The 18,554-nt window shown below is 42.1% G+C and overlaps 2 protein-coding genes across 6 annotated transcripts in view; one reads left to right on the top strand and one right to left on the bottom strand.

The window, feature by feature from the left end:
- Window positions 1-11,849, top strand: part of NUP88 (nucleoporin 88) — a 34,416-nt gene extending 22,567 nt beyond the window's left edge. For 2 of the 3 annotated variants that reach the window (XM_003931358.4, XM_074388513.1), the window contains 9 exons: window positions 2,416-2,506; window positions 6,084-6,185; window positions 9,242-9,400; window positions 9,995-10,120; window positions 10,229-10,294; window positions 10,432-10,512; window positions 10,777-10,903; window positions 11,059-11,177; window positions 11,612-11,849. In XM_003931358.4, coding sequence (XP_003931407.1) covers window positions 2,416-2,506; window positions 6,084-6,185; window positions 9,242-9,400; window positions 9,995-10,120; window positions 10,229-10,294; window positions 10,432-10,512; window positions 10,777-10,903; window positions 11,059-11,177; window positions 11,612-11,675 — 935 coding nt within the window. In that variant the 3' untranslated portion in view covers window positions 11,676-11,849. The remainder of the gene's footprint in view (window positions 1-2,415; window positions 2,507-6,083; window positions 6,186-9,241; window positions 9,401-9,994; window positions 10,121-10,228; window positions 10,295-10,431; window positions 10,513-10,776; window positions 10,904-11,058; window positions 11,178-11,611) is intronic. The other variant, XM_074388512.1, reaches the window with a different exon arrangement.
- Window positions 11,850-12,036: 187 nt separating this feature from the next.
- RABEP1 (rabaptin, RAB GTPase binding effector protein 1) overlaps window positions 12,037-18,554 on the bottom strand; it is a 133,656-nt gene continuing 127,138 nt past the window's right edge. For 2 of the 3 annotated variants that reach the window (XM_074388509.1, XM_039476336.2), the window contains 3 exons: window positions 17,070-17,168; window positions 16,023-16,139; window positions 12,037-14,790 (listed from right to left, as the gene is read on the bottom strand). In XM_074388509.1, the coding sequence (XP_074244610.1) occupies window positions 14,689-14,790; window positions 16,023-16,139; window positions 17,070-17,168 (318 nt within the window). In that variant the 3' untranslated portion in view covers window positions 12,037-14,688. The remainder of the gene's footprint in view (window positions 14,791-16,022; window positions 16,140-17,069; window positions 17,169-18,554) is intronic. The other variant, XM_074388510.1, reaches the window with a different exon arrangement.

Below are 18,554 nucleotides of genomic sequence, written 5' to 3'. Positions count from 1 at the left end.
TAGCAGCCTTTCATGTTAAAAATAACAAACTAGTAATAGAAAGGAACTTCCTCAAACTAATGAGGAAACTTTATCTGTGGAAAAACTTGCAACCAACACGATACTTAATGGTAAAAAGACTGACTCCTTTCTGTATTGGCTTCCTACTGTTACTGTAGTAAATCATCACACATTTAGTGGCTTAAAACATTACAGACTTACTATCTTTCAGTTTTGTAGATTAGAAGTTCTACATGGGTCTCACTGGGCTTTAGTTGGCAGAGCAGTTTTCCTTTCTGGAGGCTCTAGGGTGGAATGCATTTCCCACCCTTTTTCAGCTCCTACCACATTCCTTGGCTTGTAGTTGTCCTCTATCTTCAAAACCAGCCAGCAACAGTGGGATGGGTTGAGTCCTTCTCATGTTTCACTCTGCCTGTTTCACTTTTTTAAAACCTTGTAACATTGAGTCTGCCCAGATAAACCAAGATAATGTCCCAATAAAAAAAAAAAAATCATTTAAGAGACAGAGGGTCTCACTCTATTGTCCGGGCGGGAGTGCAGTAGTGCAGTCATAGCTTACTGTAGTGTTGAACTCCTGGGCTCAAGCAGTCCTCCTGTCTCAGCCCCTAAAGTATCTGGGACTACAGGTGTGAGCCACCATGCCCAGCTAATTTTTGTGTTTTTTTGTAGAGATGGGTTTTTACCATGTTGCCCAGGCTGGTCTCGAACTCCTGGGCTCAAGTGATCCACCCACCTCAGCCTCCCAAAGAACCCTTAGCATTCGATACATACAGTAGGGCAAATAGTATGTATATAAAAAGATGTCCAACATCATTAGTCATTACGGAAATAAAACCCCACAAAACCACAATAAGGTATCACATCACATCCACTAGTATAGCTAAAATGCAAAAGACGGACATTAACAAGTATTGAGGATATGGAAAAATGGGGGCCCTTATACAGTGCTTATTGAAATGTAAAATGGTACAGTCATTTTGGAAAATAGTCTGGCAGTTCCTCAAATGATTACTCATAGAGTTACCATATACCTAATAGTTCCAGTCTTGAGTATATTTTCAAGAGAAATAAAAACCTATATCCACACAAATACTGGTACATGACTGTTCATAGCAACATTATTCATCATAGCCCAAAAGCCACATACCCAAGTGTCCATAAGCTAATGAATGGATAAAATGTATGTCTATACAACAGAATATTAGTCAACAATAAAAGGAATGAAGTATTGATACATGCTACAATATAGATGAACCACGAACGGACGCTAAGCGAAAGAAGCTAGTGACAACTTATGGCTGTTTATATGAGATGTCCAGAATAGACAAATCTACAGAGACAGAAAGTAGATTAGTTGCCTAGGTCTGGAAAGTTTGGTGGAGACTGAGGAATGATTATTAATGGTTATGTGGGTTTCTTTTTGGAAAATGAAAATATTCCAAATTGTTATGATAGGTATACAATTGTTATACTAAAAACTTACTAAATTGTATATTTTAATGGGTATACTTTAAAATGGATGACTTGTATGGTACTGTGAATTACGTTTCAAAAAGTTATAGGCCAGGGGCAGTGGCTTATCCCTGTAATCACAGCACTTTGGGATGCTGAGGCAGGCAGATGACCTGAGTTCAGGAGTTTGAGACCAGCCTGGCCAACATAGTGAAACCTGTCTCTACTGAAAATACAAAAATTATCCAGGTGTGATGGCTTGCACCTGTAGTCCCAGGTCTCAGGAGGCGGAGCCAGGAGAATCACTTGAACCCAGAAGGTACAGGTTACACTGAGAGATCGGGCCACTGCACTCCATCCTGGGCAACAGAGGGAGACTCCATCTCCAAAAAAAAAGCTGTTACAGACTGAGTATCCATACTCTGAAAATTTGAAATCGAAAATGTTACAAAACTGTTTTTTTTCCATCCTTGAACTTGACTGAGCTGCAAAAATTTCTAAGGGCTGTGAGGACACTCCACAGAAATGCTCATTGGCACATTTAGGATTTTAGATTTTCAGATAAGAGATGTTCAACTACTACATAATGCACATATTACAAATGCCAAAAAATATATAAAATCTGAAACACTTCTGATCCCAGGCATTTTAGATAAAGAGTACTCAATCTGCATGAAAATAAAATCAGTTTAGGTAAGAAACAGCCTAGAAGAGAATGATTTCTGGGACTGTTCTTAGTGAAACATTTCTGTATAGAGACATTACCAAGGAAAATCCTACTTTTCTTCTTGGAGCAGAAATCTAGACCCCCTGGGAAAAAGGGTATGCCTATGTCAGAAAAGCATACTTGAGAAGCAGTGTTTTCAGACAAGAACCTCATAGCATTTAACCCAGTATCATTAGCATTTTAATTCAGAGACTTGTCTAAGCACCAGTTAATTTATGTAATGTCTTCCATTGTAGATGAAGAAGATAAGGATAGTTTACAGGAACTCTCTACGGAACAGAAATGCTTTGTTGAACACATCCTTTGTACAAAGCCACTGCCATGCAGGTAAGGACTTTCCCTCCCTTTTATACACAGAAAACAATTGTTCATTTCAGTAATTCAGATACATATGTATACATTACACTGAAATCCACAGTATTCATTGCTGAATCACTTGAAAGTAAGTTGCAGACGTGACTTCTCCCCTAAGAGTATCCTGCTCATCAGCAGCTTTGTTCTGCCCCATGATCACTCCACATATTGTTTCCTGTCTAGAAGGTATTTCCCCAGCCTCAGCCCCAGCTTGCTGTCTTCTCTTGACTCTTACTGTTCTTTCTGATCTTAATGTCACTTCTTCACAGAGAACACCGTTGACTCCCCAATCTAACTTAGTGTTCTCCTATTCTCTTTTTCTTTGTAGCACATATTATACCATTTATATTTGCATTTGTTTAATGTCTGTCACCACTACTGGAAGGTATATGTTCCATGAGAGCAGAGACTATGTGTGCCCTTCACTGCACTGCTGTGTTTATTTGATGCGTTTGCCCATGTCTCCTCTTTGAAATAAACACTCCTTGGTATCCTTGACATCTGTCCCCCCAGGTTCTCCTTCAGTCCCTCCAGCGGCCCTTTTCTCAAGTTTTCTTCTTTGTGGTTCCTCTGTCTCTACTAATTGCTTATAAGTGTTGCTCACCACTCTTTCCTTGGGTCTTTTCAGTTCTTTCTAGGTCCTTTCCTGAGTAACTTCTGCCATAATCATGTCTGCAGTGCTGACAGTTCCCACATCCATATCACCCCAGCCCAGACCACTCTGAACTCCAGATCCACATATCCAGCTGCCCTATTGGGCTCCTCCACTCGGATATCCTATAGGAACATAAAACTCCAGATGTCCCCTTAACTAGTCTTCTGTCTTCCTAAAGCTACTCTCCTATGTCCCATTTTTCTGAAGGGTGCCGTATCGACCCACTTATCCCCCGTAAAAACCTGGAAGATATCCTAGATACCTCTCTTTGTTCTGTTCATCAGTTACTGGATATCTACTTAGCACTCTGTTAGACATTGAGTATACAAAGACAAGAGGCAAATAGCATCCAGTAAGAAATAGACATAGTCTAGGTTTGGCAATATAGAGGACCACAGAGAAAACACTTGGTGGGCAGGGGAAGGATAGCAAACTGTACAAGGTTAAAAAGTGAACAGAGGGCCGGGCGTGGTGGCTCAAGCCTGTAATCCCAGCACTTTGGGAGGCCGACGCGGGTGGATCACTAGGTTAAGAGAACGAGACCATCCTGGTCAACATGGTGAAACCCCGTCTCTACTAAAAATACAAAAAATTAGCTGGGCATGGTGGCATGTGCCTGTAATCCCAGCTACTCAGGAGGCTGAGGCAGGAGAATTGCCTGAATCCAGGAGGCAGAGGTTGCCGTGAGCCGAGATCGCACCATTGCACTCCAGCCTGGGTACCAAGAGCAAAACTCCGTCTCAAAAAAAAAAAAAAAGAAGAAAGTGAACAGAGAAAATACATATAAAATCCCATGTAGGCCGGGCACGGTAACTCACACCTGTAATCCCAGCACTTTGTGGTGGCTGAGGCAGGAGGATCACTTGAGGCCAGGAGTTTGAGACCATCTTGGGCAACATAGCAAGACCCCTTCTCTACAAAAAAAATTTTAAAAATTAGCTGGGTGAGGCCAGACACAGTGGCTCACGCCTTATTCCCAGTACTTTGGGAGGCTGAGGTGGGCGTATCATGAGGTCAAGAGATCGAGATCATTCTGGCCAACATGGTGATACCCTGTCTACTAAAAATACAAAAATTAGCTGGGCATGGTGGTGCACACCTGTAGTACCAGCTGCTTGGGAGGCTGACACAGGAGAATTGCTTGAACCCAGGAGGCAGAGGTTGGCAGTAAGCTGAGATCGCACCACTGCACTCCAGCCTGGCCACAGAGCAAGATTGCATCTCAAAAAACAAAACAAAACAAAACAAATTAGCCAGGTGTGGTAGCATGTACCTGTGGTCCCAGCTACTCAGGAGGCTTGAGGTGGAAGGACTGCTTGAGCCTACAAGGTCAAGGCTGCAGTGAGTCGTGATCATGCCACTGCACTCCAGCCTGGGCCACAGAGTGAGACCCTGTCTCAAAAACCCCAAATCCCATTTGTGTCAATTTCAGAAACAGGTAAAATTAAACAGTCTTGCCTAGGAATGAATACATAGATAGGAAAACTGTAAAGCAAAGCAAAGACACAACATTCTGAATGTCAGAGTAGTGGTTTCTTCTCTGGGGAGTTAAAGGCTATGACCAGGGAGGGTCACATGGGAATGGGAACTCTGAGCCCCCCCCCCCCCCGCCCCAAGTGTCCTGATTTTTGACCTGGTTACTGGTTACATAGTCTATAGCCCAGTAGTGTGTAAATTTCACACTGATAATAAAAAGTAAAAGTTTATAACCTTCCAGATACCGTCTCCATGTCTCCTCCAAAAAAGTAAATGCAAGCTTTGGAAAGGGAACTAGTGGGGTCGACTGCTGTTGAAAGACTGCTGGTTCTGGCCCAGCCTCGTGGCTCACCCCTCCCAGCACTTTGGGCGGCTGAGATGGGTGGGATCATGAGGTCAGGAGTTCAAGATCAGCCTGGCCAAGATGGTGAAACCCCGTCTCTACTAAAAACATAAAAATCAGCCAGGCATGGTGTCAGCCATCTGTAATCCCAGCTACTTGGGAGGCCGAGGCAGGAGAACCTGGGAGGTAGAGGTTGTAGTGAGCCAAGATCATGGCCCTGCACTCCAGCCTGGGCAACAGAGCAAGACACTGTCTCTAAAAAAGAAAAAAAAAAAAATGCTGGTTCTAATGGGTCAGAGAAAGAATAGATTAAGGGAAACCCGACATTATATCGGGGAGTGTTTTAAATGGAAGAGACAGGAGTTTGTAAGCCGAGGGAAAGTAGATAATAGAGAGATTTTGAAACGACACAGTTGATGGTGCAATTTTCAGAAGGTGTGAGAGGAGGCGGCATCAGCATTCAGGGGCAGTTGCGTGTTGTCGTGCAGGTGGGATGGGCATGGGAGCTGCTAGGAGAGCATGTTGGCAGAATTGACAGTTCCCATCTGAGAGCCACAGTTTACAGTGTCTTCACTGAAGTTGAAAGGAAGATTGAGAGAGATGCATGCTGTGCATGCTAAATCATTTCCTGTGACAGATGTTGAACCTCACTGAGAGAAACTTGGAAGTTGTGTTCATTCAGCAGTTTCTAAGCACTTAATTTGTTAGACACTGGGCTAGACAAACAAAGATAGCTGGGGTTTATGTGCAAGTTGGAGAAATAGACAGACATGTAACCAACTATCATCAGTGTAACATGTAACTTTCAAGATTACAGTGTGCACCACTATACGGTTAAAGATTCCTGAGTGACTTAGTCACATGGGCCATGGACTTAAGTGTAGAGCTGTATGAAAGGTTTTCAAGCCACCACTTTGGAGGTTACGGTACTGATAGGTAGTCTCAGGCAACCTGTCCCAGATTATGGTACTGATAGGATGTCCCATCCCTGAGAAGGGCATGGACCTGTCATGTCTTTGCTCTCGGTTCCATTGCATTTGCTGCTTTGTAATTTGACTATGACTGTGTTTTTCCAGGCAGCCTGCTCCAATTCGAGGATTTTGGATCGTCCCTGACATTCTGGGACCCACGATGATCTGCATCACCAGTACCTATGAATGCCTCATAAGGCCTTTATTGTATGTCCCATTTTATATTCTTCACGTAGCTCTTGTTAATTCTGCAATATCTAAGCTGGGAAAATGCACTAAGTGACCAATTTGAAGCTATACATATGTGGTTTATGCTTTGGCTTCTGACTTGAGGCTTGGCAGGATGGATATTTCTGTTGTTCCTCGTTTCTGTAAGGTTTCATTTTAGGTATGGTTTCTGGCATCTGCATCTAGCTGAGAGTCAGGAGCTTTTCTTCAGCATGTGGGAAAAAAATACTAAAACTGAATACCAAATTCTGTTATCGATAGGAGTAATAATTATCAAGTTCTGACCATCTGCCAAGCTCAGAAGTAAGCCAGGTACCTGCACTGCCTTCTGGAATCATCCGGAAGGCACCGTTAATTCCATTGTATAAAAGTGGAAACAGAGATTGAGAGGTTAGTAAATGCTTAAGTCACAGGTAACAAATAGAGCTGGGATACAGATGCAGCTCTGATTGACTCCGAAGTCCATATTCATACTCTAATCTATCTCGGACAGCCTGAGGGACATTGTAGAATATGTAAAGTGAAGTAAAGTTGGACTCAGGCTGGGTGCAGTGGTGGTTCACACCTGTAATCCCAATGCTTTGGTAGGCCCAGAGTTTGAGAACAGCCTGGGCAAAATAGTGAGACCCCTATCTCTACCAAAAAAAAACAAAAAAATTAGCCAGATATGGTGGTGCACACCTGTAGTCCTAGCTACCCAGGAAGCGGATGTGAGAGGACTGCTTAAGCCCAGGAGTTTTAGGCTGCAGTGAGCCATAATCATGCCACTGCCCTCCAGCTTGGGGGACACAGCAAGACCCTGTATCTTTTTTTTTTTTTTTTTTTTTTTTTTTGAGACTGAGTTTTGCTCGTTACCCAGGCTGGAGTGCAATGGCACGATCTCGGCTCACCGCAACCTCCGCCTCCTGGGTTCAAGCAGTTCTCCTGCCCCAGCCTCCCAAGTAGCTGGGATTACAGGCGTGCACCACCACGCCCAGCTAATTTTTGTATTTTTAGTAGAGATGGGGTTTCACCATGTTGACCAGGATGGTCTCGGTCTCTTGACCTCGTGATCCACCCGCCTCAGCCTCCCAAAGTGCTGGGATTACATGCGTGAGCCACCGCCCGGCCAACCCTGTATCTTTAAAAAAAAAAAAAAAAAAAAAAAAGGGCTGGGTGCAGTGGCTCGTGCCTGTAATCCTAGTACTTTGGGAGGCTGAGGCAGGTGGATCACAAGGTCAGGAGTTTGAGACCAGCCTGGTCTACTAAAAATACAAAAAGTAGCTGAACACAGGGGGCGGGTGCCTATAATCCCAGCTACTCGGGCGGCTGAGGCAGGAGAGTTGCTTGAACCCGGGAGGTGGAGGTTGCAGTGAGCCAAGATCACACCACTATACTCTAGCCTGGGTGACAGAGCAAGACTCCATCTCAAAAAAAAAAAAAAGCTGAACTCTTAGTCCTTCCTCCTTTAAGAAACTCAGATAATTAAGCTATAATCACTATATTCCTTTTCTAACAGCCCTGGAAGGTCATTCTGAGTTATTTAAATGCAGGAATAGGAGTACCAAAAACAAAAGTCACTGGAACTTCAGACGTTAGACACCACTCCAACCCCTTGACTGTTCACAGCATGTACTTCTAGATGCTGACATAAATGCCAGATTCTGGCAGTAGTTTACCATTCTTAGAGGATCTTCCATACTCTTTGAAGGTTGATAAGTTATACTATTTGGATGCAAAAAGAAAGAAGTACCGTTTTGTGTTATTTATATTAAAGGCACTAAAAACTAGCAAGACCAAACAAAAATAATATAATCACTGGAGAAAAAATTGCCTACTTGCCAGTTGTCTCAGCATACTTTCTAAAGACCCCCAGTGCATTCAGTAAAATAAAACCTACTCACACTAGGTTACTTCAGATAAAATATGAATCCCAAAGAGGAAAAATCAACATTAATTATCTGAATACTTTTTTTCTGAGACAGAGTCTTGTGCCATTGCCCAGGCTGGAGTGCAGTGGCGTGATCTTGGCTCACTGCCACCTCCGCCTCCCAGGTTCAAGCATTTCTCCTGCCTCAGGCTCCCAAATGCTGGGATTACAGGCGTGTGCCACCACGCCCAGCCAATTATCTGGATACTTTCAAATAATATTTCTGCGAACTCCCTGAAATACAAGTTGTCTAAAAAGTTATGCTACTTAACAAACTTTCACCTTTTTTTTTTTTAATAGACCATTTCGCTCCGTCACCCAGGCTGGAGTGCAAGTGGTGTGATCTCAGTTCATTGCAACCTCCGCCTCCTGGGTTCAAGCAATTCTTATCCCTCAGCCACCCAAGTAGCTGAGATTACAGATGTGTGCCACCACACCCAGCTAATTTTTGTATTTTTAATAGAGACGGGGTTTCACCACGTTGGCCAGGCTGGTCTCAAATGCCTGATCTCAAGTGATTCACCCACCTGGGCCTCCCAAAGTGCTGTGATTACAGGCTTGAGCCACCACGCCTGACCAAACTTTCACATTTGAATTGCTGCCTTCAGAGTAAGTTACTTAACATGCTGCCAAAGTTTGGGAGATCTTTTAAGCTCTTTCTGAAGTGTTTTTGAGTATTTGCACTTGAGTGAATAGTTTTTAAAAATCAAATTATATAGAACCAGTATGGTATATACAGCAGTTACCAGGCTTAATAATGGTTTTGGTCAACTCTAAACCTAACTGGTAAGTGATTTCTGTTCGTGGCTCTGCCTTATAAACTGGCTCTTAAGTCCTTTGCCAGAATCCATGATGGGTTTATGTTTTTGTGCTGCCTTGATCTTTTAAAAAAAAAATAACATGAAATGGCAATCAGAAATGCTTTGACAGATGGTGGAATTGGAAGAGTAAGGGTGTAGCTTCCCAAAGTGACCTTTTCAAGGTGGAAAACATGCATTCTTGCAGTTTTACAAAAGTCACACCTTATTTTTATATTCTGAAAGTTCTGGATCAGTGTGGTTTCTGCTTTTCTGTAATACAGTAAATCACTCCATGGTCGACTTCAGTTTACTTATCTATTTTGCAGAAGTACAGTGCATCCAGCGTCTCCTCCTCTGCTTTGTACTCGAGAAGATGTTGAAGTGGCAGAGTCTCCCCTCCGTATTCTGGCTGAAACCCCAGATTCCTTTGAAAAACATATTAGAAGCATTTTGCAACGTAATGTTGCCAATCCGGCATTTTTGAAGTATGCAACCTTGGGCATAGCGGTTTTATGAATGGGTTCTCTTCCGTCTTCATAATTACTGTGCATCCTTTCTGTCCTCATCTGTTTCATCTACTTTTTACTGTGATGGATTTGGAAAAAAACTGGATATATTTAATCAATTAGTGAATGGGGTAAGGAGAAGTGGCACCTGAGAATGATAAATAGGAAGTATTTACAAATAAATTATGCCAGGCATGGTGGCTCATGCCTGTATTCCCAGCACTTTGGGAGGCCAAGGCAGCTGGATCACCTGAGGTCGAAAGTTCAAGACCAGGCTGGCCAACATGTGAAACCCCATCTCTACTAAAAATACAAAAATTAGCCAGGCGTGTTGGTGGGCACCTGTAATCCCAGCTACTGGGGAGGCTGAGGCAGGAAAAAAATTTGAACCTGGGAGGCAGAGGTTGCAGTGAGCTGAGATTGTACCACTGCATTCTAGTCTGGGCAACAGAGTGAGACTCCATCTCAAAGAAATAAAAAATATTATAAGTTTGAAAAGCACCTGTGACTTGAGTCTATTTTCAGTTGTCTTACTCAGCTAAGGAAAATAAAGGTAGAAACTTTGTTTTTAAGATCTTCTGAAAAGGACATAGCCCCTCCTCCTGAAGAATGTCTTCAGCTCATCAGCAGAGCCACGCAGGTGTTCAGAGAACAGTACATTCTTAAACAGGACTTGGCAAAGGAGGAGATTCAACGGAGGTATGATGTCCTTTGTTCACAAACCATTAATCCCTGGCTAGTAGCTGATGCTATGTCATAGCCTAGACCTGGCTTCTGATTACACTCTATTTCTTTTTGTTCTTGAAGGGTCAAATTGTTATGTGAACAAAAAAAGAAACAACTAGAAGATCTCAATTATTGTCGAGAGGAGAGGTAAGTGTCAAAAATAAGGAGATGAAAACAGTAAGTTAGTAAGACTGGAACCATATTCACCCTAAGATTCTGAGCCACATTAGTTGGTTTCAACATCAAGGTGTGGACCCCAGGAGTCTCATTTCTTATGTCATTAGGAAAAGTCTGCGGGAAATGGCTGAGCGTTTAGCTGACAAATATGAGGAAGCCAAGGAAAAACAAGAGGATATCATGAACAGGTCAGTGGGCTGTGTAACATTTAGTTACCTACTCAGTACTAACAGTGATGGGCATTGGCAGGTGCTTACATACTTGCAGGATTGTATTGATCCCCCTACCTTTCCTCTGAAGTACATATTGGGGAAAACATGACGCTCTCCCCCCAGCCCTTCCTATGGGGCCTACTTCCCGAACACCAGATTCATGAATTATGAGGTTCGTGATTATGCTTCTCCTAATTAGCAGAGACCTTAAGTTGAGATGTGTGCTTGTCTTTTCTGAAGGATGAAAAAAGTACTTCACAGTTTTCACTCTCAGCTCCCAGTTCTCTCTGATAGTGAGCGAGACATGAAGAAAGAATTACAGCTAATACCTGATCAACTTCGACATCTGGGCAATGCCATAAAACAGGTAGGAATAGATCCAAAGTAGCTAAATGTGGTAATTTTTTTTAAAGTACTTATTCTACAGAAAATTTTACAAAAATGTAAAAAGAGCAGATTCAATAAGATACTGTGAAAATGTTTGGCAAACCATTACCAGAATATCTATTTTTGATACTTAAGGTTACTATGAAAAAAGACTATCAACAGCGAAAGATGGAGAAGGTGTTGAGTCTTCAAAAACCCACCATTACTCTCAGTGCCTACCAGCGAAAGTGCATTCAGTCCATCCTGAAGGAAGAGTAAGTAAATACTTGCGATCAGCTATTACTGAGATGGTCTTTCCTTTACAGTACACCACAGTCATCCTCTGTCTTAATAGAAATCTGAATCTTGGTATTTTGCATGTAATTACTGGGACGAGAGCCACATGATACATAGGGACTTAAGAAATAACTATAGTGGGAGGACTGAAAATTACGACCTTCCAATAACATGATTTTGTTGTGTGGCCAAAGGTATTTTACACTTCTGTTCAAAAATATTTCCAGTACTGGTATCACTGTTTGCCATCTTAAATGAATAGTGAACACTATTGCTATCCATCTGAAACCTTCAACTGTTAATTTTGGCAAAGCAGTTCTTAGATACTTCAACATTAACCATTTCAGTTCTTAAGAATCCATACAAATGGTTTATTATATTTCCAAAAGTAAGCGGCTTTACGATTTTACAGGGGTGAACACATAAAGGAAATGGTGAAGCAAATCAATGATATCCGCAATCATGTTAACTTCTGACACCACCAGGAGCCGAATCACACCTGAAGTGAACACCACTGAAGGCTTAAACCCATATTGTAAAACAGGTAGCATTATTTCATTTATAAAAAGGCATTTTGGATGACCTTTGGTGTGGTTTTTCATCTTCTTAAACATTTTGTTTTATAATTATTCAGTAAATGCTTTTATTAACTCAAGCCTACAGTGGTATTCGGCAAGGACTCAGGATTATTTCACTCTACACTGCCAGAACCTTCCTGAGCCCTGTTGAGTTTTCTCCAGATTTGAGCAAGAATAAGAGCTGTGTTTTCAAGTAGCAACAGAAATGACTCTGAAGAGGGTTAGAACCCTAGGATTCAAAGGAAAAGACCACACAGTGTACTCGGCAGCAGCTTTTTTAATTTGAACACTTTCTTAAGGACACGCCTTCAGTACAATTAACAAATGGTTACACCTGAAGTCTGCTAAGAGCAGAGCTCAAGATCCACAACTGCAAAAGCCACTGCTGGCTCACTTCCTCACAGGTGGTATTACCTTTCAGAGTTGAGTGTGAGGCTGTGCTCTGTCACAATACTTGTTATTGAGTGGACATGAGGTGCAAGTTTAGCACCTTAAAGGGAGAAAAAAAGAGATTTAGTATGCAGAATGTGACTTTGTTCTCAGTTCTCTTTAAGTCTTTTTTTCATACTTGCCATTGAGTTCTGAAAGGTAGTACTATGCCTGCTTAGAAATGGCTGAGTGACTGCCAATTAAAAACCACATAAAGTAGGTTACAGGTAAGAGGTAAATCAGGTTAGACATGCGTGAGAACATGTATGCACAGACTGAATATAAACACAGGAACACTCATGAAACCCAATTGATCTGATCTTTTGCCTAGAAGGGCTAAGTCCTGCCTTCTCAATCAGTTTCCATTAATGCTGAAAACCCAGTTAAAAGAATTGTTTCCTACCTGTACAGGGTCACAGTAGTTTGTTTCATACCAGAAACACATTTTTAAACAAAATCTAGAGTCTCCGTTTGGGTTTTTCTACAATATTTTTCTCAATAAAGTGAATTCCAATAGTTTGCATTTGCCACAGTAGAAACCACTAACCGTTCCCTAAATTGTGATGATTTTATTACCCAGTACCATATTCTAGAAAAAAAAATCTGTAAGGTGCTCATCTCAGCAGAACATTTCACTGCAAGCTATAGTTCAGTCAGTTCAGAAAGGCTGTGAATTGCCCACCCTGATTTACAGCACTAATTTTAATAATCTGAAGACAACTTTGGGGCTTATCCAAGGGACTAGTCTTAAACCTACATAATTTAAATTTATTGCATTTTTATAATTAATAAAATCCCCTGTAACTCGATAGTTACGTGTTTCCTTTATCTAAACTGTACAGCACTCTTTATCAAGGGACTTTAAACCAATTAAAATAATGTTTCATGCGCAGCAAGCCTTTAGTATTATTTCCATAATTAGCATTTATTTTTAAATTCATAATCATGAATGCAAGACTACAATAATAAGCCAAGAGATGAGGTATGTAGTACTTAGCATTTGTCCTATGGAAGACAAGTACAGAAGATCTTTAGGGCAAGTCCATAGTGACCTTATTTATAACAAAGACAATTTAAGTGGATGGTGGCTTTATGTGAACAAAACAATCTACCTAGTTCACTAACTCCCAGAAGCCTCTTTCAGGTACCCTGCTGTGATGCAACCAATCTCAAAAATTATTTGAAAACCATTTTACCTTTGAACCATCTGGATGATGAATTAAACAGTGTAGCCATCCATCCACTGGATATTCCTGGGACAGTACTCGGCAGGTATTGGTGAACATGAATCAGTTCTTTGTGCTTTCTGTAGCACTCAATCATCAAGTTATGGCAAAGACCTGTTTCATTGAGGCTTTCCTCACACAGCAAAGGAATCTACCTCTTGTAAAGTGAGAAGGCAGATTTCCAAACTGGTCAATATTCTAACTGGCTTTCCAGAAGCATTGTTACTTACGTTGCAGATCTGAATTTAAAAGAAAAAATACAAAATATCTGTCAACCTAGTTACCATTTTTGTTTTTGACACATTTGAAACAAGTAGTACTTAAGCCTAATGATCCAAGTTGGAAAAATAAGCAGATTTGTAAATGTATACTAGAGGTTGTCAGACAAAGCTTGTTTTATTAATGTTTTTCACTGATCCAATGACTAGACTAAAACACTTCTAAAGAGTAGATGGTACCAATTTGGCTTTATCCTGGTACCTGTGGGCCCATGAAGATCATCTAAGTTTGCAGAAAAAGTGCTTCCAAAGTTTCTTGTGCTTTTCCTTTAACGTTCAACTTTTATATATATATATATGGCCCCAACCAAGTTTTCAGATCCTCATAATTAATTCACTTCCTGAATTGGTTTTGTCTGCCACAGTCCTATGGTTCTCAGGTAAGTTTCAGTAGCATTTAAAGTCCTCCAAAACAAGATAAAATGGTAAAAGGAAAACAAAAATGTACTGAGCAAGGGAAATACAGTCAGTAGCCAATGTCCTGCTCTCAAACCTTCATATTTTAATATAAAATATTCATACAGCATACTACACACCTCTGTCTGCTAACTGAATGCTGTTACTGATGAGCTCTAGACAACAGGTAAAGCAAATTCTCTCTTCCAATATCTATGAACAGAAAATTCCAAACACTACTGGGATGTTGCTTTAGAGTAGGGAAATGTATTCCAAAAATCTATGGGAGAAAGCAGGCAAGGAAACAGCACTTTTTCCATCACCAAATCTGATCCCACGCCTGTTGGAATCAAGCCTGGAATCTCATTAGTGTTCCCGTTTGAAGGTCTCTTGGCTGTAAATCGCCCCACTGTTTGCTGTTTCCTGTGCCGCACAGTCTTCTCCCTCTAGAAGTAAGCATTTCGCCAGTCTTCCTTTTGTTGTGACTTCTCTTTCTTCAGGTAAGAGTTAAATAACAATTAATGTTGCTCTAAAGATGAGTTAAAAACCCAAAGTGCAGGCTAGAATCCTGCCATCAGGGTGTCATGTCTCAGGGAGCTGGTTAATGTCCGTCAGTTTAGTATCATTCAGAATTGCCCGAATTCTCTCCAAGGAGTCCGCTTGCCGGATCCGCTCTAACTGCACCTGAAGAAACAACGGTGAGATGAGTACAGGTGGCTCCTGCCTAGACTTTCTGAACTTTGACTGGTTTAGCTGAGATGCAGCAGATTTAACTTACCAGAGTAGTAGTCATGTCAAAGGGAGACAACAAGAACAATTTAAATTTTTAAAATAATTCCCCAAAGTTACTGTGTAACGGACTGGGATTTATTTTTTATTTATTTTTTTGTGAAACAGTTTTGTTCTTTTCACGTAGGCCAGAGGGCAATGGTGTGATCTCGGCTCACTGCAACCTCCACCTCCTGGGTTCAAGCGATTCTCCTGTCCCAGCCTCCCAACTAGCTGGGTCTACAGGCACGTGCCATCACGCCTGGCTAATTTTTCTATTTTTAGTAGAGATGGGGTTTCACCATATTGATCAGGCTGGTCTCGAACTCCTGACCTCAGGTGATTGACCTGCCAAAGTACTGGGATTACAGGCATGAGTGAGCCAACACTCCTAGCCCCAGCTAATTTTTACATTTTTAGTAGAAATGAGGTTTCTCCATGTTGGTGAGGCTGGTCCTTAACTCCCACCTCAGCCTCCCAAAGTGCTGGGATTACACGTGTGAGCCACCGTGCCCAGCCCAGATTAGGATTTTAAAGTGTACCTTGTTAGGATTATGGAGACAAATGAGACCTGACTCCTGACCCATAAGAATCTACAGTTCCATTGGGAAACAAACTTAGAGTTTTAGGACAGTATTTTAAATGTCATTGTCTCATTACAGGTATTCATAGAGTGCCAAGGGAGCATGACAGAGGGAAGGAGGCACTTTAGCCCAGCTCAGGGACCATGAAGGGCTCCACGGAGAGGACACACCTATGCTGAGCCTTGAAAGGAAGGAGTCAGGAGGGGATGAGACAAAGATGCTTACCAGATGATGCAACACCACGCTGTGGGCAAGGAACTATAAGTAGTTAAATGTGAGAGTATAAAACAAGACAGACAGATAAGCAAAACACTGGGGTAGGCCTGGCTGGGAAGAGTCTTACATGGTATGCTGAGGAGTTTATATTTGACTCATAAGGAGGCAAAATTGGCAGGTATAGAGGAAAAAAAGGGGGCCAAGTCTGAAGAATACACCAGGTTTCTGACTTGAATGATGAGGCAGACAGTCTCTAAACCTCTAGCTACTGCCAGTGGTCAAGTCAGGGATCAGCAAGGTTCTGTCCCTTAAAACTGCCTTCATGCTCTGGTTCCCCAAATGCCTCACCTGAAGGGTCTGTGAAAGCTTTACAAAATCTCTCTGGACTTGCTCACTGACATCTAATTCTGTCTGTAATCTCTGAGCTTTATTCTTCTCCTCAAACATTAGTTGTTCAACGGTGGCCTAAAAAATACAAGTTTTGAATGAAGATTAATGCCAAAGAGCAAAGGTCAGAATCAGGAAATCTAGTAACTTGTAGTTACCTACTACTAGAGCAGAAAGGTGGGTGGGTATCCATCACACTCCCATATACTACCAGTCTCTTCCATCTATAAGGCAAGGGTGCAAGCCATCTAGAATATTTGTTCTAGGTCCTAAGATTAAATGGGTATGAAAGCCAGAGGAAGAAATGGATTAAAGTGCTGCACCCCCAACCCTCAGTGGCTGGTGACTGGCTATAATCATCAGAACACAGCTGCTAAGGTTAGCATCTGTCACAGCAACAGGGATACAAACAGGATTTCCTCTGACAATCTCAACAGTCAAGCATCCACCAGGAAGCAGTGAATATGCCCCAGGCAGCCCCATCTATCCCCAATCTCTCTAACAGAAAACTTGAGAAGGATGTGTGGGAGCCTTTCTGAAAACAAACAGTTAAACAACACTGTCTGTACTTCAAGGTCTGACCACTAAGCTCACTAAGACCATTTCTAGGAAAGTACCCCCACAACATGCATATTTATTCTAACAAAAACTAACCAAAATTTAGGCAGCAAATCTGGTTTGATACAATCTCTCCTTGGATTTGATATATCCATCAAATGGAATGACATTTTCAAAGCAGTGCTTCTAACTAGGTAGAACCCAAGCTTGGTCAGTGGCCCTGATTGCCTACTATCTGAAGTGAGCCAATGACACATGCCTTCAGAGCTAGCAGAAATATTTAACCCAGCTGTAATAGATCAATTTGTTTATATTTTTTCTTTTCACAAGCTGACAATCTTGCTAACTTTTTTTAAAGTGACACTTCAAAGCACCAAATTTTTTTCTTAAACACATAAGATGTGATCTTAGTCCTGCTTTTTAAAATTAAATGACCAAGAAAAATACTACCTTAGCAGCAGTCTCTTTCTGTAACTGTTCTTCCAAACGGGTCTTCATTTCCTGAAGACTCTCAAGCTGTTGAGACTTCTCTCTTAATGTGGACTCCAACTGTGAAAAAGGAAAAAGCTGAAACTCATAGAAACTCCCTTAAGGCCCCAGTATACTGCCTAAAAGAGCCTATAGCCTGGAGAATTACACCGAGACCCTCAGGCTACCCTTGGAATATTACTCTCTTTCACCTCTGGGGATCTCCTATGTATTCTTCCTGAACTATTCTTTCATTACCCATTTATTAGGCACTAACTATATTCTAAGGCCTCAAGATGGAGAACAGAGAAAACAGACATTTAAGGATGAAGGAAGAAGCATTTAATTCTGCCAGAAAAGTTACAAAGGACTGAGGAAAGGACATTTGACTCCTATATTTTTACAGGGGAAAGACAAGGGTGACATGGGGGAGAAGATGCAAAGAGATGCTCTAAAGAGGGAATGGAGGGCATGCATTAAAAACACATGCAGGAACAGTGGTACGTCCGGCTTGCCTACAAGCACAGCAAGTATGTTGGGAGCCACAGACTCCCAACGTGAGGCAGAGAGGTGCTGAGGCAGGAGAGCTCTTGCTGGGCCAAAGATACAGACATGATCCTGTACATAAAGGGAAGCACTGGAGGGCTCTCCACTAGACTGGGACGTGATCTTAGGCTGTTACAATAAGCCAGGTGAGAGTGAAGTCTGAACTCAAAAGACTGGCAGCTGGAGTGGAAAGGATGCGATGTCTTTAGAGCACTGGTCATTTCTCCTGGTGCAATCTCAGTAGCAAAGTGGAGGCAGAAAGCAGACTGCAGCAGGTGAAGGGGTGACTGGGAAGTCAGGCAGTGAGATGACCAAGACTGTGGCAACAGGAAAGAAGAAAGATTGGTATATTGGAAGAGGAGTGCAAAGAGAAACTTGTTCTCTGAATGGGAGACACCTTAGCCTGTTCATGCATCATGGAAAAGACCAGTCAAGAGCTGTGAGGGGACATCTGGAAAAGTCCAGAGATACTCAGTCAAAGCATCTATGCAACAAGGCACTATGCAGGTCATCATTTTCTCTGAAGAAAAAGAGAAGGCTGGGAATAAAAGGAGAACCTGTAACTGAGGAACCCAGTAGCTGAAGGTGGCCCTGCCTTATGCCTGAGGAGTAAGGCCAGCATTTGCTGAGCGACGGGGCTGAGGTAAAGGTGACCGAAATTGCCACTCTGAGGAATGGAAGAGATGCAACTGAGGACACATGAAAGGCTGCATGAGAAACACTGGAGGCCTATCTGGCAGCATGAGCATGCAGTGTCACCAAGTCTGGTGGCATCACCAGCTAGGGACAGCAGGGCTAGTCCAGGGTTCAGCAGTAGTCAAGTGAGGGCAGCAGCAGGACAAGGAGTCAAAGAGGGGGGCAGGTGTGGTGGGAGATGAGGGGAAGAAGCAAGCCAGTAAGATGCAACCTAGGGGAAAGCAA

Source organism: Saimiri boliviensis, chromosome 17 (assembly GCF_048565385.1).
Source record: "Saimiri boliviensis isolate mSaiBol1 chromosome 17, mSaiBol1.pri, whole genome shotgun sequence".
Classification (NCBI taxonomy): domain Eukaryota; kingdom Metazoa; phylum Chordata; class Mammalia; order Primates; family Cebidae; genus Saimiri; species Saimiri boliviensis.
This window is presented reverse-complemented; position numbering and strand designations above follow the sequence as displayed.